Here is a 23,827-nt window from a genome sequence, read left to right on the forward strand (position 1 = left end):
TCAAGACCCCTTATAAATTGAAAGAAATCAGAATGGGGAATAAATAATAAAATGCAGAAGAATAACACAAAGAAACAAGAATACTTGGAGTATTCTTTTTAGATAATACTACTGTTTCCAATTCATTGAATAGTAAAGAAAGTAAAATGCAATGAGAAAATATGTTTTATATGGACCTGTAAAACATTAAATTATGGTGAGGGTCTATGAAAGAAATATTATTGCCATCTTACTTTATTAATTGGTTGTTAAAACTCGGCGATTAAGTTTAAGTTGGAAGGAGCGTATGTGAAACTAGTCAGATTTTCCGAGTTAATAAAAAAAAACTAGTTCGATAACTAAGTTCATTAAATCTCTTTTCTACTAATAAAACAACTAAATAGATATTCAGTAAAAAAATCCCTCTATATCAAATTAATGAAATGAAATGGTCATGCAAAACCGAGCACTTAGGGCATCTGTCATTCAAGGAGAAAAGAGGCGGAGTTACTGGTTAAAGCTCGTCAGTTTCACTTGACGGTTTCTAGCCACGTTCTATAGTTAAAGACGGAGTGTGTGTACACATTCTACCCTTCCACCATTCTCAACACGGTTTACCTCTAAACACCGGTTATTTCTTTAATCCTTACAGTCCGAACATTGAATTGAGTGAAATTTTAAAAAGAGGGATTATGAAATGATTGTCTCGGTCGTGCGTGAATTGAAACGTTATCATCTGAAGTAGGCTAGTTGTCTAATATAAAGTGGACATTCGGACCTAAGACCTAAATTCAAGTGACCATCTAGATAAGGAGTTATTGTTGATGAATTTTGGACTAACCTGATTAAGTGAAACAGACGAAGAGAGAGAAATTACCTGGCTCGGATGGGCTTACGGTTGAATTTTACTAATTATCGTGGGATCAGACCATAGAATGAAGAATTGAACGAATGAACAATAGAAAGAAAAGATGTCCCTGTATAATTATTCGTCAACACCATCACCTATCCCTCAACCACAGGTAATTTACCTTTAATTAACGTATTATAGTGTCACCTAGTTATCTTTATGTCCGTTTATACAGGTATAATGTTAATGTATTTATAGTTAATATGATATAGAATTGGTAAATAATAGATAGAATTGTTTCCTATTAATTAACATAATTATAATTATGCGAAACGAATTATGTCTCTGATACAATGCGAATTGTATAATGATGTTGAGAGTGGACAATTGTGTGTGTAATTTGCATTCACATATTTCTTTACAATGTAATGCATTGCGTAGGTTTATGACCTATATGATTCTGTATTTAGGCCTAACTTAAAATATACAAACACGAGTAAGCGCATCCGAAAATTTATGCATTAATACATTGATAATACAAAGACTATCTGAGACATTAATATGTACTACAACATGAAGAGGTTATATTAAATTTGAATTATGCCGTATATTATAAATGTATATACATTCTAATTTTAAATGTTAATGTTCATAAAATATGAAATATATTCAGGGTAAGGGCTACACAAATAAAGTGCATAATATATGATATGAGTTTAAGAGTATGAATAACATTCATAGACTTGTTATCATAATGTATAATCGAATACCCAACACACCCCAATCACCACCAGTTGACTATCAGTTCAGATTTATTTATTTATGTCAGATTTAAATTGATTTGATAAAAACACGTGTTCTACTATTAGATATGAACAATATTCAAATTCATAACACCTCCCTAGTTTTAACACGTGTATGTATATTATTCAAATTATGAATTATAATCTAACTCATTAAAAACAAAATAACGTTGAATGGTTGTGTGTTAATAGGGGCGATTGCACCTTTGTTATTGTCTTATTAATATGCGTAGAAAGCGATTATCACATATTAATGTGAAAATGTTATTTAAAAAAATAATATGTTAAAATGTGGTATGACGTCATCGCCAAATTATAATTAAATTATGCAAATTAAATAAAAACACTATCTACAAAGCGGTAACTCTTCAGGACATTGGGAAGAACCGATATTAATGTGTCTCACAAAAAAATATCAAAATAGTTTGTTACCGGATAGATTTAAATGTATATGAACAATAGAAAGATTAATGACCTCTGCTGATCAATACGAATAACATTTTTAATATAATCCCACTGATGCTTAAAAATATCGGCATTACAGGCAATATACCACGAAGAGAACAAACCGGGAGCAATGATATCATTTTGAAAAATCATATTAATGTTCAACAATGTAATTCAGTCTGTATTCAGAATCTACATGTACACGTGCAAGTAGAATTATCAATTAATAACAAAATATAGCAGTGGCATCAGAATTAAAAATTCATCATGTTAGGTTACGGGGTGTTGGATGAGGGGGGGGGGGGGGGGTTGCAGGTGTTATGTATAGACACTGAAACAAGTTTATATTTATATCTTACATAGCATACAAAAAAAATGGTTCTGCGAATCAGAAAAATTATACATTAAATCATGCTTCAATTCTCGATTTGTGGTAATATGAATAAATCTATCGTGAAATGCTCATTAGTTTCCAATTAGTGTTACGTAATGGATTGTGTATTGACAATGGTTGAACGGTTTCCTTTTGCATAAAATAGTTAAGAAACGACCCAGGAAGTAATATTAATCAACAATACCACTAATCATCCATACAGTTAATGTATATTCCAAGAAACCATCCATTGAAAAGATGTTATTGAACACATGAATACCCAATAGAAATTTAAAGTATCAATACTGTTATTAACCATTCACTTTCATTCGTTGTATGGAGTTTAAGCATATTATATTATGGTAAGTTACAAGCTTACTGATTTTTTCCAAAATTCCGCATTTCTCAAATACAATAATTCATAAATTGGTAGGCTACCTAAAGAACGTCTGGATAAAGTAAGTGAAGTGGTAGAGAGATAAGTGCTAGGCTTTATTCAAGAATATTGCATGTATCGGAGTTTAAATAGTTAGAATGTAAATTAATATACAATTAGTATTACTTTAATCGGCAAATTATTCTGACTTGCATAGACTCATTGCCGCTTTAAGGACTACACCCCGTTTTAAAATTGGTATGGGAGACCCTAAGACAAAATTCATCCCTTTTACTGCAATTAAATGATGCTAATTTATAAATATATTTTTAATGGCTTCTCATATTTCTTTAAGAAAACAGATTACTTTATATCTATCACTTATCTGAGCTACAGGAACTTATAAATATTTAGATTTAGTTATCAAAATAAAGTTTGCTTTAATTATTGTTTCTTTGGTATTAAATTACGTTAATTTGGGGAGCATTATCAAAGTTGAAAATCTTGTCAGAATATTGAGTTTATTATGATTCAGTTGAGCATTTAATTGACTTCTTTTACCTTAAAACTTTTTATTCTCCCTTAAATAAATAAATTGATGTTGCTATGACATGTGACTTTAATAACATTTAATGATACAGATGAAAATATTATGCTTAATGAATGAGATACTCTGATGTTGAAAGGCGTTTTGATTCCAAATGTTGTACCTGAAAATTCTTTGATAAAATTCTTAAATGTAAATCTGATAAATATAGATTAAGACCAGTTTATTGTGATAACACAGATTAAGAACAGTTTATTTGAGTTCACGTGGTACATTTTCATGCAAAAGTTACACATGCAATAAGTGACGGATCATAAATTGCCGAGCTTTCTATAAGCAATAATTCTACTAAGAAAGATGCTGGTCGATATTCCTGAGATGCTTGAATAAGAATCAAGATGATAATGAAGGACATTTGCAAAGTGCATTCATAGTGTTATTCATGTTCAAGTGAATGTCAATAAAATCATTTTTTCCTAGAATATTGTATAGTACTGGAATCATTTTTGACTATTAAAGCCCCACCCCACCCCACACACCCCTATGCCGCACCCTCCCCTACGCCACACCCTCCCCACCCACACCCTTATCTACCCATTGTACAAGTAACCATAATTAAAGTATTGTGTTCAAAAGACATTACACTATATCCCACCCCAAGTCTCTACTAACCCCAAAAATAATCGCCGTTTCTAAATACTGCCATGTACAATTTCTGCCAACAACGACGTAAAACGTCAGAACTAGTTTTATGATTTGTTGTTAATGTTCTATGAATATAATGAAATTCGAGAATGCAGTTATTGTCTGAAACAATTTTTACATCGCTAAACAAAAAACAGCATTGTTCGTCCAGACAAAAGATATTGGTATTAAAAAAAAGCCAACGCAAAAAAGGATATAAATTTCATACAACTATATGCTTTAAAATCATACAAAAATACATCAAAGCAAATTTTCTAGCAGAAAAAAAAATCAGGGGAGTTTGAAGTATTTAATTTAATTAAGACTAAGCGACATAGTGACACACGTTTTATGTTTCAGATTTATTAGAGTTATGAGTAGAAATCAATAGGAATATTCAGGATTAACTGGTTTTTACGGTAAAATATTGACGTTAATATTGATCTCTACTGTAAACTGACAACACTCCAATTACACATAATAAAAACTACTAGCTTTTAATACAATTGGGTGTTAGACATAGCTATATAGTCATATATTCCCGTTGTTGGCAAAGTTATGGGCATTAGAAGTTGTTAGTAGTGGTATAATCTGGTTTGGTATAATCTGCCGTTAACTGATCTTCAGGGGATCATTGAAACCTTATCCTTTTTTGGGGGAAATTGTTCAATAGTTTATAATAATAACTTATATGCATATGTATTCTATCTGTAGAGAAACCGATGTGCAGCTTTGTGTTTATTAAACAGAACACATCTTTATTACTTTGATTTCTCAGTATTATGAATTTTACACTGGTATGTCTGCAATGCTATGTTATATACCAATATATTAGTTGCGAAATCGATCTGAAAAGGGCAATGTATTAAATCGTTACTAACGACCAAAACCTATTAGCCCAGACGGTGGTGTTTGTTAGAGAACTTTGTATACTTAATTGGTAGCATAATTTACACCCTCAGAAACCGGTTGTTTATGCGAGGCACTTGTATAGCACTGAAAATAAGGAAGTTCAAGATAAAGCATCATGATCTATATTAGATTGCATAATTTACGGATGGTTTATGAGAAATCCTTATAGACAAAAAGCAAAGAAAATTTAAAGACAATTTTTCATCGCGATTTCAAAAGACCCTTTAAATAAGTAAGGGGGTGGGGACAGGGGTGAATGGCTGAATGGTTAGCGCGTGCGCGTTGTATCATAAGGGGTGTCATTGAGTCAACTGGCGTGGTTTCGATTCCCCGGGTGTACGTGACAAGGAGTAGAATCGCCTGTCCATCCTCGTGGGTTTCTCCGGGTCCTCCCACAGAACCATGTTAGTCCCGAAATGACATAGTTTGTGTCGAGTAGACGTACCCCCCCCTCTCTCTCTCTTTACTTTAAATCAATAAATGAAATTAAAAAAATAAAATCTTTCAGTGTTTCCAAATACTGGTTCTATTACATTCAGAATTTTACAATGGAAAGATCACATAACTGTTGTTAAATTTGGGCATGCATAATGTTAATAATGTGTGTAGTTCATAATGAATTCGGTTTATTGCAAAATCAATACCTTCAATATTAAAATATTCGCATCTCAGTATGTGAAAACAGTTCACAATTTTTTTATACAGGTATTTTAATTAAATGTTGAAACTCGAAAAATCCTGTTGTAACCCAACTTATTTATATACTTACCTCTCTCAAGTACAGTAAAATCACAAACGTTTATTTTTAAAAATTCATTAACGTTAAACTCTTGGTTTTTGGAGTTGTATGAACCACGTGATTTTGGGTTGTATTATTAATATTAAATTGTAAGGTTTTGGGCTTATACATCTATTGAGTTTTGAGGTAATCAAAGTTCTAAAACATTTCAAAGCCATTAAATTATATTTTCACTATTTTTAATATTTATTGTTCTCAAATCATTGAAGTTTTATTATAACATCATTGAAGTTCTTTATAAATATGTTCTTTGAAATGTCCAGGCCTCAACACGGAGATCAAAAGGTAACAATTTATGAACGGTACTTCTGTTGCTCCCTTTCTATAAAGAATAATGGTAAGGTTACTGGGTTATTGGACTATGCATAAATTAAGAATGAACGTTTATTGACAAAAAATATTAAGTAGTATTTATTTGTATATATTAAATAATTGCAACAATTCTTACATGGTTTTCAAAGAAAACATATGGTGTTTATGTTGTACAAACATGAAAAAACATTCGTGTGTAATATAATTTTATCTTGTAAGCCTTTATGTATATTTGAACGATCAATGTGTCTTTGTTGTTTTATGCGCATCATGGAGAATAGAATCGACAACATATTGACTCAAAAACAAGTAAAATTCCAAAATAATCTCATTCATATAAAACGTAATGTTGTTATTTTTTTATGTTTTCCCAGCATAAATGTTATTAAAATCTGACAAGAGGTAACAGCGTGAATTTCAAATGATGACAATGGTTTTGGTCTTAACTCTTTATATAATAAAACTCAATTTTAAACAAATATAATGGTTAATAAAATAATAAAACAAAAGTTTGCTAGCTATGTAAAACCATAGTGCCAACATGACCTGATCTGTGTAAAAACATAGTGTCGAAATGACCTGGTTTGTGTAAAACCATAAAAGATATAATTTTGATCAAACACATCTGGAAACCTTTAATTAAAATCACAGCTAAACTTTCCATTCTATATTTCCATAATTCAAAGATATAATTTTGATCAAACACATTGGAAACCTTTAATTAAAATGACGGTTAAACTTTCCAATCTATTTTTCCATAATTATCAAGCGTACATATATAAGTAAAAGCTTAATTCCAACGAACTGATATTTAGACTTGCTTACCAAAGCAAACAAAACCTAAAAAGTCACCTTTTAAAGATAATTAGCTGTATTTCAAATATTTAGACTTAACAGGTTCTGCTTTGTGGCTGTTGGATATCTGATAGATGCATGGCAGGTAGCGGACAAATCCTAGTACCGTATGTCGAGCAATTGTTTTGTATTACTTTTCCATGGCCAAAATCTAGTGCCTTCCCCCATCATCTGTTGGTAGATCCTAGTCATCGAGAAATACTTCCACAAAATATTGATAGAACCCACTATGTCAGTGAACTATCAATTATTTAATTTCAAATCTAAAAGTGAAAAACGCATAACGAAAAATAAAGAAAACAAATAGCTATAACCCATGTAGCAATTCTAAGTACACTATGTTTATCGTTTGCTAAATTTGTCTCAGAAATAACACGGGGGGGGGGGGGGGTTGCTATAAGACGGTAAAAATAAATGTTCACTGTCAATATTAATGGGTGCACGTTTTATGAGAATGTTCTTTTATAAGGGTATAACTAAGAACCACGCCAATGAGTCAGTGATAATCCGATCGTCAGCTTGTGGTATACACATTTCTTGCATAAAGCCACGCTAGAGCGTGCACGTTTTATGAGAATGTTCTTCTAGAGGGGTATAACTAACAACCAGACCAATGAATCAGCGATATTTAACATCTACACTGGAAGATTTATTCAAAATAGTCCAAAATCGCCATGAAGGAATTGTTGATAAGTATAGGATGGTCTTCTTTTCTGCACACAGTACATGCATGCCATTGGAATAAAATAAATGTTGCTTTTGCATAAAAAATGTTAATTGTTAACAGAATATACAACGCTAAACTTCAGTGTGTGTGCTTGTCTCTGTGATTCCTTTTATTATGTATGAATGTGGTCAATGGTTTGGCATAAAATATCTCATTTGTAAAGATACAAAACATAGTTACACCCATTCTGAATATAGATGCAAAGAGAGGAAAACGGAGATGGAAATGTCAGAAGGTTTATAAGGGTGGGAGGATTTATCAGTTGAGGTTTTATATTTCTCCCTGTATGGTAAATGAACATAATTCTAAAACCCTTCCCGGCAGACAATTACAGATCAGATCAGACTTTTAGTACAACTGGCGGATAACCCGGTGCTGGCAGGGATGTGCAAGTAACTCCGGAAGCTGTAGACCAACACCACCTAGACTATGCTACTCCCCGGTCCGAGCTACCCCGATGCACCAAATTTCAACCCCAGGACAGCCCTAGTGTAGCCGCCAACCCTAAACAGACAAATGACAGTCACAAATATAAGTATATATAGATTACTGAAATGGTGACTGACGACACAGAGAGAGACATCATTATTCCATTTCTTAAAATATAATATAAAACTAAAAAAAAAACCTGAACATTTAAATACTTTCAGGACAAACATCAATGAATTTGGGAATACCCATTCTAAATGAGTGATATGCCGTTCCTATTGTTCAATTTCTCAGACATATGTTATAGATATCAAGTGTAATTGAAGTAGAATTTGGTCAGTTTATCTCACATCTTAAGGTTATCTTAAAGTTATCTGTTTTAAATTGATAACGATATAGTGAACATATGGATATTGAACATGTTTTATCTAGGAAGCAGGTTCAAGTCCGTTAGCAGATTTCAAATCAAGTACACCGAACCAGAACAAACGCAACACAGATGATATGAACATATTGTCCTACTCATCTTGTAAAATAAATCCTATTAATCAGTCGGTGTAACACTTAAAATTCTAGTTGGTTCCATGCCATTGTCTGAGACTCGGGACTAGGTCTGATAATCTTCGACCAAAAGAACCACTGACCATTTGTATAGCATTAACTGGGAATCGGATCTAAGTCTGGCAATGTCCACACATTAAGGCGTATCTACACAATGTACCGGAAATGGCATAGATCTATAATTATATTGGTTGAATAATTATGATTTCAAAGATCGAACACGTGATAAAAGGTGTTGTTTTGTTTTCTGCATGACAAGAGAGGTAAATACAGAACGATTATACCTAGTTATAATGATCGTGTTGTTAAGGAGTGCGATAGAGTTAACTAGCATTTGTGAAATACTAAAGAGAAAGTAAAGAAAATTAAAAAAAAGGAATTGAAAGTAAAATAAAACATAAAACAATCAAAAACAAAACGTTGAAGCAGGTTTTAAAATGAAAGTAGGAGGTCTGAAATAGGTTGCTTGAAAAAGCCAAAATATGGAAAGGTTTAAATGAGCCCTTTTACATAAGCTTTAAAAACACCAGAAAATGAAACATTGCAGGTTAAAAATTGTGTACACGCGTGGTCGTTTAGTTCAATTTGATTTTTTGCGTTCGCGAATAATGCACAAAATCTTTTATGGGGTTTTCTTTCTTAGGAACTTATAAGGTCCATTATTCGCGCAGCCAATGAGAACATCGTTTACTGTTGCGTATCATTAGTTCTTTCAGAAACTTCATCCATATAATAAAACCAATGATGTTACGTGTTATAACAGAAGAAACCTAATACGAGTGCTTGAGTATATATAAACGACTTTGCTTTTCGTTGACGAAAATCTCGTAGAAAAAAAAGAAATTAATTTAGAGATACCATGGTAATGTTGAAGAATAATCAGATGAAAAGGGTGTTTAGATGTTTATTTAGTTTCAGTTAATTTTGTTAAATTTATTTATATTCATTGCCTTTCTCCTTGATTTTCAGTTGATGCCTAACAACACATCAACAACCATGTCCAATACATGTTGTGAGAATGGCCGGACGATCGGGACTAATCCGCATACTGGACAATCTGTATGTTCTTGCCAATATACACCTAGTTTACTGTCCTACCCGCGGGTACCTGGACTAGGGGATTCAGTTTACCCCACATCTGCGTATGCTAGTCAAGGCTACATGCCACTTGGAGCAGATCCATCAGCCTTTTACCCACCCTTGGTAAGTTATATACAATCTTCTAAATACGTTTTTATGAGTGTTAAAAAGTCGTTGGTGTATATTTGAAATAAGAGTTCCAAACCACAAACTTATGTATTACAGAAATAATTTGTTTGATTCTATTTTAAACCATACCATGACATTACTTTTAAAAAAATAAATAAATATACGACTCATACTGGTAACTGATATGCAATCGAGCTGTGGTTGCGTAGCTGTTACTGACTGGGTTTGAATTTTTATGTGATCTAGTTATTCTTTGAACTATGGCCAAAGTAAACTTCCTAATATATCTTTCGTCAAGTCTCTTAGAACATCTAATTAGTATGTTCTTACTTAGGATTTTACGGCGTGGTTTCCATCGTGTAGGCGTAGGGTCTGGCAAGGAACAGCGTCTAGTCGTTAGGATGGGACAAACAAACGATACCCAATGTACGCATCTGCTCGCACGTAAAATAGTCAATGATAGTAGGAACTCCCTTTCTAGCAAACTGCATGACATATTCTCGTCTTGGAACTCTAAATAAGTGTAGACGTTAGCGCCACAGTCCGCGCAAAATCTCCCTTTCTAGCACATTCTCGTCTTATTAAACTGGATGGGGCAGAACCGTCGGATGTTGAACCCCCATTTCATTTTCTAACTATATTAATCAGAAATCCTATTAATGTCGTTTAAATAAGAGGCTAAATATCCACCTTAACACGTGATAGTCGGCATAGCACCACTTTTTATTTTTTTAATAACCACCTTTGTTTACTTACTTGCATTTTGATTGAGTGACATTAATACCGCGTTATCTCTATGTCGTTTACATCTGTATTTAAAGGGACAAACAGTCGAAATATTCTAGCTCAATGATGACACATTATCAAAAATGTTGCCCACTCTTTCCCTCGGAATGCGCACCGGTGTGCAAATTCTAATTTCTAATTTTAATTAGAACATCCATTCCTTTTAAAAGAAATGTTATTTCATAGACATTATTTAAGAAATTTAAACTTTGTATATATTGATAACACGATCATACATACTAGTTATTTAAAATAAGTTTTAGGTAACTATCTTTAATATTCTTCGCAAGGATTTATGTTAATTTAATTTAGTATGATCTTGTAAGTAAAGGGAAGTGAAAATAGTCCGTGGTCGATTTTTCCCTGATTTTTCGCTGACCAAATAACCCCAAGGTAAACTTATTCACAATCAAGTGTGTGCGTTCTGTCACCCTCAATCACAAGTCGGTGAAGTAGGTAAATAAGTCTGGATGACAGTGATTGATGTAGACACTTTAACAGGTGTTTTGATATGACACTACACGGTGTTTAATCTAAGCGCATATTAGAGTCATATTGTTAATTATATAACGAATATCCCCACCCGTTGCTTTTTATAAAATTAACTCATTGTACCCGAGTAATTATGTGATTTTGGGATTCAGTGATTAATATAGATCAACAGAAAGGAAACTGCTACCTCGTGCATGATAACTCACGAAGCTGCATTAAAACAATGAAGAGTCGATTTGCAGTGCGAAATTTCTTCTAGATCAACTTGTCACATTTGCTCGAAATTTCTTCAGGATCCATAATACTGACATTTTAGTATTTATATGCGTTTCACACGTACATCATTAGATATAAGATATTATGATCTTTCTATAAACGCTATAAGTGGTACCACATGCTCTAATTGACTTTATGTATGATTATAGCACGAAAGACATTTATAGTTATGCTATGATTATTTTAGGAACAGCAAATGTATTTTGAACAAGAGCCTTCTTATACATATATAAATTTGGATAATCAGCAGGTTTATATTTTTTGTTATGTAAACATTATTTGGAATTGGGAAATTTCTTTTATTTTTTTTTCAAAAATATTTTCGTTTCGTTTTGGTGCATGCAGATATCATATAAATATGGAAAAAATGTTGTTTGTTCTATTGAAGTTTGTTGTATTTACCTAACCTCTATACCAACCTCCGTCTTCATTAGCTAAGGTCGGAGCAGAACAGTAGGACGTTAAACCCCATTTCATTTCATTTCTATACCAACCCCTTTCATTTTGGGCATATAGCACAGGAGTATACATTGGAGGGCCATGAAATTGTTCTATACTAGGAACTAAGTTTAGATGTTTAATATTGTTTTATCTAGTAAAACTGTATAAAGCATGTATCTTAGTTTCCATATCTATAGAAATTTTAAAATTATCTGACATTGTTGATATCGTTCCTGGCTTCCACTTAGGCATTTCTAATACCCCAATTATTCTAACGAATTGCTTACTATTTTTGATTTTAAGGCTTAGTGTTTGACTGCTTTAAGACTTGCTATCATACATATTTCAATTATTGGATTTATGTATATTTCGAACAGCCTTTACTGTTATAATTTGTTGATTTGCAATTTCACCCATTTCTAATATTTTCTCTCAGAAGCAATGTTCTTCAGCAAAAGAGAAAAAAAAACCCACGTTCTTGGTTCCACTTGTCATGCCTTTCTCGTTGTCCTCCTTTTCTTTGATTTCGTTCCTCTCCAACCTTTGGCATTTCTCTGTATCTTTCTTTGTTTATTTCTATAAAAACCTAAACGCTTAGTAGCAATACTACCAGGAATTAGAAAGGTTGTGTGGTGGTTTATATGGAAACTAGGTTACGACACTCATCAACTTTCATGATTCCTTTAAGTTAAGAAATATTGAGTTTGAGAATTTTCCAAAGTCCGACACTCTATATACACTATAAGCGACCCTTTATTAAAAGAATTAATCAAAAATTTGATGGCATATAATTTATTTTGAATATGATAAACGCCTATCTGTTATTTAATATTTTAAAATTGATATCCTATACACATACTTTCCTCTTGGCTTACAATGTTTGTGTCTTGTCAGTTTGTAGTTATAGTTGCCCTGTTCCGACTGTATTATTTAAGAGAGTTATAATAAATATTACGGTTATAATTTCAGAATGGTCATTATGATCTTAAAGAAGCCGGTGAAACATGGCGAGGGATAAATCAATCAGCCCCCTGCTACCCCTACGATACACCCATGTCAACATTTCCATACACAAATGCGTGAGTATTCTTTCTTTCATTTTCGAAAATAATTTGTAAAAAATAATTCATCCGACGATTTCTTGAAATGTTATTTATACCACAAAATAATCACAACGGTTCTATGGAAGACAATTACTGAATTCATTCGGAGCAATGTTTCCAACAATGAGTCTCTTGGCGTTTTCAAGATAATCATGGCTACATGTAGCTTCGATTACAAAAAGTCAGCCCCTGTCTTCCAGAACTGTTGTGAGTATTGTTGTGCGGTCAATTAAGTAATGTTGTTTATTTATGTCCCTCTTATTTTTGTTTATTTATAAATCCACAATATTTACTAGTTGTATCAAAATAAAGGTACGGTCATATAATACTATTGTCTGTCAACGTCTATCCTGGGCAGATTTAATTATTTGATTCAATGAACAAAATATTAAATTTTGAAAAAAAATGACTAGATTATGCTATTGCTATAGCCGTATTAAATTTTACAATTTGAATATGAAACCCACACTAAATTAAACAAAACGCCAACCAACGAGTCAGCTGTAGATATCTAGGTACGTTGGTATTTGTAGATTGTCAGAAAAGCTGCCTTGTCCTTGAATGTATCGCGTAAGATTTTTGGTGATAAATATATTTTCCTTGGTGATATGTGTTTTCAATCGATGGTATGTATTATATATGATTGTGGATATAAAGACATTACGGTAAATCTTTAAATAAATAAAAAAGCAATCCAAGAACATATCTACACTAGCTGACAATTTAAACATTATGACATTAATTATTTAAAAATATAGTCATGTTATCTGTTAATTTGTACATAGATTTACATGTCATTTTACATAATAAAAAATATATGTTTTATATTAAAGTTCCGACATTGATGATTATTGACAGTTTAAATCTCATTGTTAGTTGACTAAAGATAGGGGTATTTATAAAATAAATAAACTATTGGTAGTTTAAGTGTTTAAAGCCTCTCTATATTGACTACTAGGGTTTCATACGTGATAAATTCCACTCCTAACAAGCTCTAGACCCGTTAGAAAGCTTCACTAAAATTACTAGATAAATAAAGCTTAGCAGCTTAGTGTTGACTGTTTAAATGGCCCTTCCTCTACTTTACCTTGGCAGCAACTTATTGATAATACAAAGCAATTAAGATAATATTAATCGCATACTTAATTTTATCCAAACTTCTGATTTACAAAATCGTGAAACTAAATAATTTTCACATGAAAAGTAAGATATTCAAGTCGCTTGCAATAACAGATTACAATTGTTTGAAGAAATCACCTGAGTTCTAATTTAAAAGCTTTAAAATAAAAGAAAACCACTATGCCTACATAGTTAAGCATTACGTATACTAAGAACAGTAATTTGACATTATTTATGTCCATTTAGATTCATTAACTTAAATAAATATATAACGATTTTCACCTTAATGAACAAGTCTCAAGTGTCAATTATATATCTGTATTTCAAATAGCCGAACAGAGGAGAAAAAAAACCAAAACGTTTTTTTAATTTTAAAGAATTTTTAAATTTTCTATTTTATTTAGATATGGTACTGTAGATTTAAACAGTGCGTCTAGACGTAAAAATGCCACCCGAGAAAACACGACCACATTAAAAGCCTGGCTTTATGAACACAAGAAAAATCCTTATCCTACGAAAGGGGAGAAAATAATGTTAGCCATTATCACAAAAATGACTTTAACACAAGTTTCTACCTGGTTCGCCAACGCAAGAAGACGATTGAAGAAAGAAAATAAGATGACCTGGTCACCCAGAAACAGATCAGGTGAAGATAATGATGATGACGATGATGATGGAGAAAAGAGTAAAGCGGATAGTGATGATGATGATAGAGAAAAAGAGGAAAGCATAAAGGAAGAATGCAAATCACCAGTGGGTAAGCGATTATGTATTAATACAAACCTAAGTGTTCGTGTTTTTTTCTAAAATGCAAGAAAACAGCTTATTATCAAATACAATATTTTACAATCCACTGACTTCGTCTCTAGTGCATTGGTATACTCTAGATATATTAATATTTCATGCATTGTGATTTTATAGTTACAAGGAAGTTTGTAAATCCTATTATTATGCAAATTGAAAATGAATTGGTATAATTGTTTTTTTTTCTTTAAAACAAAACAATGTGTAGTATCGTATAGATACCTTTTAAATTTAAAATAAATGTTTAAAAATGAACTCATTCATGAATATAAAATGATAAGGTTATGTTGTAAATAACTTTAGCTTTCAAATGTTTGCAAATTGATAAGTTGGACATTAATTTGACGAGACAATAAGTAAATGGACGGAAGTTTGTAATAATGGTCAGCTAAGATGTTTCATGTATCATATAAAAATTGACACCTTGGCCGGTCTTGTATGAAGTTAGGTAATTTCACCTGAAACTCCTACTCGAATTTGTCAAATATTTGGCTCGTTTGTCCAAATTAGGATAGAAATGTTGACTGGTTGACAATTATCCCTTGATGCTCAATCAAACTGTCACCCCTCATAGTTTACCTGTTATTAATTAGCTGTCACGAGCACAGCGCGAGATATACCCCAACAGGTACGCCAAGGCATATATGAGGTAAAACATATGAACCTTAACTAAGTGTGAAGGAAAGTACTTGATAAGATTATCATTATATAAATATGTCTAACATGCTTAATGAAATGTAGAAATATCATGATTTGGGAATTTGATTCAATTTTAGAGAAAATTTGATTGATGTTTAGACATAATTATAAATGAAAAGGGACTTAACGTCCTACTGTTATGAACCGAGATAGCTAATGAAGACGGGACATAGTTAAAACTTGAATAGAAATAAGACAAAGTTTGAGGAAAAATAGATTGAAATTCAATTCAGAGAAAATTTGTTTGATATGAAAAAAGTAACAGAATTTGTGCTAAAATACAAGATGATAATTTCATCCAATAAGTTAAAACATTAAATATTCTGTATTAAGCATAAAATATGATGCATATTAAGAACATAAATATGATAAAATTGTCAAAAATAAATTTTGAATAACGAAAATTGAAAGTCAGGAAAACTAAAATTATTTACATATGAGAGAGAAAGAAATGGGGTTTAACGTCCACTCGACACAAAATAGGTCATTTCGGGACTAACATATGGTTTTAATTTTATTTCAATAATTTGCTTGCGCGTAGGGGTCTTTAGCAGTGGGAGGAAACCGGAGGGCCCGGAGAAAACCCACGAGGTTGGACAGGTGACCCTACTCCTATTTACATATGAAATTTAATGTAATATATAAAATGATATATGCGATGTGTAGTTTGTTTTTTCAATCCTGCTAAACAAGATTTCAGATATCAAAGAGTTGAGGAAACATCTAAATCGTTAAGAGTTAAGAACTCCGTTCATGGTTTAATGAACACTTTAAACTTAGTGCATTAAACTCAAGTCATTGAAAAGAATTGAGACAGAATTAAACAGGATACTTTTTATCGCTAGCAACACACGGATTACTGAAACTTGTATTGAAACTATCTTAAACACGGGAGTTAAATTATGTCTGATCACAGTTAGAGCTTAAGTCTGGAATAAATTGCAGGATTTCACTGTCTGATAATCAATAAAGATTCCAAACTGGATTCAATTCTCTTGCGATTCCTGCTAAGCGAAATTCTATGTTGTTTAACTGATTACGTTAGTGGTGTATAATGAAGTTAAAGGGTACTTTGGCGTCTTTATTAATTCCAAACCATTTATTAGCACCATTTAAAGACATGAGGAAACGAACTCTGTAACCTTCCTTTATCTCCAAATTATCAGCTTGAATAATTGTCAGTGGACATAAAAACATGGCACTAATACTAGGAACTACACTACATGATCTTTAGTGGCGGGAATCAAAGTATCGCCATAACAGTGTATCCAAAGTATAGTAATAAAACCCCATGACGTCCAGTATAGGTTATGTTCTAAACTTATATATAGATCAAATTATTATATGTTTACTAATTGATTTATAATTTAACTTGGTGAAAGAGCCTTGCCTTCCCCACATAGCCTATACTAATATTTGTGAATGTCGTTTGTCTGTCTGTCTGTCTGTCTGTTCGGGGTTGGCGGCTACACTAGGTCTGCCCCGAGTCTGAAATGTGGGGTATAGGGGTAGCTCGGACCGGGGAGTAACATAGGCCAGGTGGCGTTAGTCTACCACTTCCGGTTTCGGGCTTATGACCCCCGAGCGAAGCCGGGCATTCTTCTAGTGATTAATAATTCAGCTTTGCGGTTTTAAAATGTAATTTAATCAGTATTTAGAACTGGTTTATGATTTTCTCTCTTTGGCCAAATACAAGACAATGTTAGATGATCATTAATATAATCTGATAAATTTATTTTACTATCAATTGTATCTATAAGACACCTCGCCTTAAAATACTAGAACATTGTGTTATTAATTTAATCTTTCGATTTCTTTTTTAAAAATCATAAAAAAAATAGCTGATTGTGGTAATTTTAGAAGTTCTACAATAAATAATTTAGACTCGCTCCCCACTACGTATGGCCAATGTTTTGCCTGCTCAGGTCTTCGTAATATATTAAGACGAGTTACGTTGGTAATGGCTCTTAAAATGTTGAACATCAATTTTCAATTGCCAACACGTAAGTTGATCCGGCCTCTAACATTGGGAGATATATAGGTAATAATGCTTAGTATGTAACATACATCACCACTTATAGTAAGCCAAATACTATTTAGTACCAATAGTCATGTCTGAACTTTGACATCTTGGGACCGTGAGCCTAACCTTAATGATAAAAGCGCCATCTAGTCTGACGTTAGCTACCGTTGAAGTGTATTTTATGAGACAGATAAGCCACAATTATTTCTTACCGGTGAAAGAATAGAATTTATTGTCTATTTTTGCGACATTCCTTTACATAATAAACAACAACAATAACACATTGGACATGCTACGGGATTTTAACTATTTTCAAACATTTATAGATCTGTGGAGTTTTAATTGACCTTTATGACGTCATCTCGTCAAAAACTTTAAGTAACGATTAACCAGTGTAATATTAATTTTGTGATAAATCTCTTTGGAAAGTACTAGATTATCATCATGTAAAGTTTAACGAATATTTTATTGCTCATATGATTATGTGGTTCAGTTTATAGGAGTTTTACTGCTACTTATTTGTTTTGGTTTAGGTATTTTGTTAATATAGTGTAATGATTTTTTGCAGGTACACCTAGTTACACTGTGACCCCTCCTGACCCTGTCCATCATGCATCACTCTTCCAGGAAGACCCTATAAAACATGTTAATGACGGTTTATCATGTAATGTAGGCCCACACAACACAGCCTCGTCTTCGGGAATAGGGGGGACAACTCTCGTTGCGTCACCGTCGGGAGGACTAAGAAATCATCGAGTTGTTCCTTCACCCTTGGATTCAAAACGACCAGATTCATTATGTTCGAACAGCAACGATTCCGGACTCAGTGATGTAAACTGTAATTTTAATGATGTCAACAATTTAGAAAATGGACTACGCCCAAAAATATGGTCCTTGGCGCACGTGGCCACGTCTAAAGCCGGATTTATGCCTCCAATGGGTCGTGCAATGCCTCCCAACGAGTCGGTTGATATGAAACCGCTAAGTAATCAATTATGGAGTGACATGGGTGCCACGAATAGTAGAAATGCATATTCAGGAATGTCAAGTTGTTCGTTAAATAATGGTGGTATGATGAGATCAGATTCCTCCGCATTTACTCCAAATATCAATCCGCTAACGTCCCCAAATGTTAACCCCTTATCCAACAATATCAACCCGTACACGCAGCTGTATTGTCCTCCCCGAGTTTCACTTGATTGATATTAGGATCAATATAATCTTATCCAGTTTTTGTTATCACAAAGAGATTGATGTTAAGTTGTTCTACCTTCACAGACCCCCGTGAGCCACTTCTTTGACCTCTGCACGTTAATTGCAATAACTGATTAATTGCCCGGGTCGAGGCATTATTAAGGTGGAGTTAGTATGATGAACGACATGTTAGTTACGGCTGTGTGTGTGTTAATCCTGCACAACACCTAATGTGAAGTGGACTTTATAATATTAGGTTTGAATCCTTTTGTGCGCCTTTTATTGACAAATGGCCGTATTAGTGGACTTGAATGTGCTGATTTTATCGTGTGAGTATCAATGCCGGTATTAATAAGCTTAAAGCTATCTTAAGGTGACGATTTGATTGAACGTTTAACACGAGACCTGCTAATCGAAATGAGAGGATGTGACTATATGATAGAATGAACTGTCTGGGACTCAGTAATCCGGACTCCGAAATGGCGCCAAATCCAGAAAATAATTAAAGAACTATGTCATACAAAAAATAAAAGAAAGAATGGCAGTAGAACCACTAAAATAGACTTCATTACAAATGGCGAACTCGTTATGTAGTCTCATCACTATATTCAGAGAAAATAGACAATTTCTTTTTTTTTTCCTTTTTTTTTAATAAAAAATAATAAAATAGTTATGAAACAGGGTAAATATAAATTTAATATATATAACAGTTTGTTTCAGAATACAACATGGTTGTTATTCTGTATTAAGTGTTACTTTTCATCCATTAAATTGCATAATAATGTAAATGGGGGATATTAAAGATACATAATCCGTGTATTCTATGCGAAAGGGGTAAACTAATATGTGTATTATTTTGTAAAATACACATAGATAAGTATTTTGAAATATTTTTGTCATTGTTATTGTATATAATATTTTATCTCCTATATTTATCTTTGCCGCCATATTTCTAGTCACCGTTTTTACTTTAAAAAAATGATCACGTGCACCAGCCTCGTTTTGATTTGTTACATACTTGTTATTCCGACTTGTTGTCATGGTTAATAGGCTAGATGAATGATAGATGGGCATTTGAATGGTATAAGTAACTAAATTGTTTTTTTTATTCTCTATCATTATTAAGTGCTTTAGTCAATTGAATACTTTTATTTCCGAGACGAATATACCGCGCTAAATTAAGCCCCAAAACTGATAAATATTATATTTCACGGTAAGCAATGGAAGAACATTAAAAGCAAAACATTAAAGTATTTATAAAGCAAAAAATTCCAAATGCTATTCATGACATAATAAGCTACTTTACATGTTGTATCCTATAATACACACTTTGATGAATATATAGGTCGATGTTAATGAATATACATGTAGAACATGTGACTCAAAAGTCTACATTGCAGGAATTAGCACCTAATATGACGTCATTTCTGGAATTTAACACATACCAGGTCTGCTCTAATTATCTTTTTGTTGCAAATTTATGAGAATATTGTGAATTTTGTTTGTGAAATTAAACCAGTAATGGTCCTTTAACTGGAATATATATTTTATATTTCATTTTGTAAAGATGCTATCAGTGCATTGAAAGACATGTTTTGGAATTTAAAATAAATTACAAGAGAAATAATATCACATATTTAAAAGTACACGTTGATTGTTTTTAAGATGTGACTAGCATAACGGGGAATTTATATTCTTAGGACTCAATAATTTACACATGAACAAGAAAATAATAAATTAATGGATATAAATAAAAATGGGCAAGATATGGTGCAGTCAACGGTTTATTTGTATGTATGTTTGTATATATGGATGTCATATGTTATATCTATATATCATTATTAAATATTTACACGTGTGGTTGCGCGTTTCCAGTTGTTTTGAAAGTATATTATGTTTTAAATGGATAATAAATCATTTATGATAAATGGTGTCTTTTGTTTTAACTTGATATGTTTATACACATGTATAATGATACAAAGGTTTATTCTGGGTTTCTTGTTCGACGTATGGCTATCTTCAGTCTACTTAATGCAACCAAAATATACTCCAGGTGTATAATGGGGTTTCCAGGTACATCTTGAAATTGACAAAAAATTAATATATTGGTATCATAAACAAAACACAAACCCTTGTGTTTCAACAAAACCGAAATTGCCTATAGTTTCCAATGATGTTTTTTTGTTGGTTTTTTTTTTGTTTTTGTTTTTTTGTTTGGCTGGCTGACCCTATATAACCTATATGAGTTTTAAATACAGAAAAACAATCCATTTTAACATTGTATTCGTTCGTTTTCTTTAATGCTTCATGTATGAAATTAGGAGTATTGCTACTACCCCCCCCCCTCCAGTTTCTACATGAGAATACATTTTGGTCCTGATCCATCAGACGGCGGTAATTGAACTTTTTCAAAACTGGAACTTTCAGGAACATTGCATCATTGCCACTTGATCAGAGAACATGCACATTTTACACGCCCGTCTTTACCGATATAAGAGAGGCATAGGATGTTGTAAAACTCTCATTTGTTTCCACAGACTTTTGGACTTATCTTAATTAGAAAGCAAATTGATGACATACTCTTTATAAAGCCCCCCCCCCCCCCTCAACCGGCAAGATCTTCCGTCATATACTGACAAAAAAAATCAACACTTTGTCACACTTAGTGTGGCATAAAAATTCTGCGTGCAAGATGTCTTTAATATATTCTTCTTTTGTGTGTCCATTGCATAATTATATTCATTGTAGCATGTTTTCTCAGTCTACCATATGATGTGGTAAAAGGGAAGACATGTAAACAGATAAAAAATCAAGCAACAAAATGTATTTTTAGAAATTCATAATTTCATATTAAAAAGTCAAATATTCATAAACAATACATTGAGTCTGATAATATCGATTTTGAAACGATTTTATTCAATGATTAGAATCGAGGATTTGATTAAAATCGATTAGAACATGCCCCTTTTGCCATAACATCGATCAACAAAGATCTTCAAAACGAAAAATAGAACATTGATCTCAGCGGTAAAAATGTATGCCTCACTTCATTTACCTGACAGAGAGAGGCAGAGAGAGAGAGAGAAAGTTTTTTTTAACATCCACTCGACACAGACTAGGTCAATTCGTCACTAACATGATACAGTTTTTATTTCAAGGATTCGCTCATACGTTTGAGTCTTTAGCCATTTGAGAAACCTGATAAAAGCCACGATGTTGAACAGGCTACTCTTTGTCCAGTACAAATGTGAGATTGAAACCTCGCCACTTGACTCAATGACAGTATTAGACCATTCGCACCCCACCCCACCCATCCACTATTTACAAAAGAATCCCGCCACTAAGATTTCCAACATAAACTGATCTGGAAATGAGATTACAGAGCAACCACCGAGAAGATCATTTCCAGCGTATTTCATGGACATCGTATCCCTTTCTTAGATTTAGAAGGCTGAGATATCTTTGATCTCGGACAAAACTGAAAGAATGTATTTGATGTCCTGATAAATTTTACGGAATTGATAAACATTTGCGTCTACAGATGGGGCCAATTTTGTATTTAACATTGGGCAGTTACCAGAAACTAAATCTACCGAGAGGGAAAATTCCCTAGTGGAGAGGGGCACAGGTGAGTACTTTACAACTGCATTTGCGTCTACAGATGGAACCAATTTTGTATTTTACATTGTGCAGTTACCAGAAACTAAATCTACCGAGATGAAAATTCCCTAGTGGAGAGGGGCACAGGTGAGTACTTTACAACTGCATTTCATAGAAGAAAATCGTGATAGAAAAGTCTTAAATTTAACTGTCTTTATTGACGTTTGAGATATGTGTTACAGTTTCTAACTTGTGGAAAAGGCTACTTATATTATAATAAAATATATTGTTGGTTAAAAAGGCGAAATTGTGTCTTGAATAAATTGTTTAAATGAAATTCTTAATAGCCTTGGTTCATATTCCAAATATTTGAACCTTGTTTTGAAATATTATAGATTTTCTGGGCAATAATAAAGTCGTGACTTGTGTGCAAATCTTATTCCTGCGAGATACCAGAAATAAGTGTTTGAAAGAATAACCGTGTCTAAAGTCTAGATCAATTTAATTCTGTGATATTACTGAGGAATAACATCTGTTAACGTGTGATAGAATTTCTTCAATAAGCTTCTTACTGGCTTTAAAACCTGGCTAATTGACTCAATGCGATAATATGATACAATGACACTTGTTTTATCGTTCGACGTGGAAAAAACAGCGACACGCAAATCAGGGGGAAAAAAACCTCTCTTAATCTGTTACTTCATTAGAAGGTCGTCTCCCGTCTAATTCCCCTACTTCATTATGGGACTTAGAAAAAGCAGCAAAAGTAGAAATCATTACACCATGAATATCAACCATCAAATTAAACAATAGGGGTCGCTTCAATCACAATAGAGGTCGCTTTAGTCTCAGTAGTCAGAACCCGGATTATGTTTAATCGATACGCTGCCTATAGAATATGGCAGAATGGGACGTGAGAGAAAAGGAAAATTGAGTCTTTGTATAAAAAGCGAATTGAATCGCTTGTAGAATTAAGACAAGCCACATCGTGAGAATAGGGCACGATATAATTGTTGTGTGACTGGTGTACATCAATAAGACTATTGTTTACATTATTTGATTATCAAAACGCTTTTATTTTTCTGTCACTTGTCAACAATCGGTAAAGAGCGGTTTGAAGAGGACTTCTCTTTCGCTAACAAGTTAATTAGAAGTTCTAATTGTTTGTAGTTTTTATCATTATATTAAGCACCAGTGCGAGACTACAATACACTTTAATTCTACCTTCTGTGTACAACTGTTTTCACCTAAATTAAAACACGATCATTCGCTGGTTGACTTTCTATAGTTCTTCTCATTTGCAAATACACAAAGATGGTGTTACCGCACTTGTAGACAAACTGAACGACTAAAAGGCGGGTAATGTTTTACATCAAGAATTAAAGAAGTACCATATTTGACGTGTCTATCTTTTTCTTACAAATGTA

The 23,827-nt window shown here is 32.8% G+C and overlaps 1 protein-coding gene across 1 annotated transcript; it reads left to right on the forward strand.

Moving 5' to 3' along the window:
* The first annotated feature begins 577 nt into the window (after nt 1–577).
* LOC126816894 (iroquois-class homeodomain protein IRX-6) lies at nt 578–20,728 on the forward strand. Its single transcript, XM_050543696.2, has 5 exons — nt 578–1,001; nt 9,624–9,857; nt 12,828–12,937; nt 14,485–14,837; nt 18,175–20,728. Exons 1-5 carry the CDS (start codon nt 951–953, stop codon nt 18,807–18,809), a joined length of 1,383 nt encoding a protein of 460 aa, XP_050399653.1. The 5' UTR covers nt 578–950; the 3' UTR covers nt 18,810–20,728.
* Nucleotides 20,729–23,827: the final 3,099 nt, after the last annotated feature.

The sequence above is a fragment of the Patella vulgata genome, chromosome 3, assembly GCF_932274485.2.
Source record: "Patella vulgata chromosome 3, xgPatVulg1.2, whole genome shotgun sequence".
Taxonomy (NCBI): domain Eukaryota; kingdom Metazoa; phylum Mollusca; class Gastropoda; family Patellidae; genus Patella; species Patella vulgata.

What these genes read in the sequence shown, in the direction of transcription:
- LOC126816894 (XM_050543696.2), top strand. Translation starts at nt 951, where the DNA reads ATGTCCCTGTATAATTATTCGTCAACACCATCACCTATCCCTCAACCA. An exon ending in CACCTATCCCTCAACCACAG is followed by an intron (nt 1,002 to 9,623) that starts GTAATTTACCTT and finishes CTTGATTTTCAG; the next exon opens with TTGATGCCTAACAACACATC. An exon ending in ACATTTCCATACACAAATGC is followed by an intron (nt 12,938 to 14,484) that starts GTGAGTATTCTT and finishes TATTTTATTTAG; the next exon opens with ATATGGTACTGTAGATTTAA.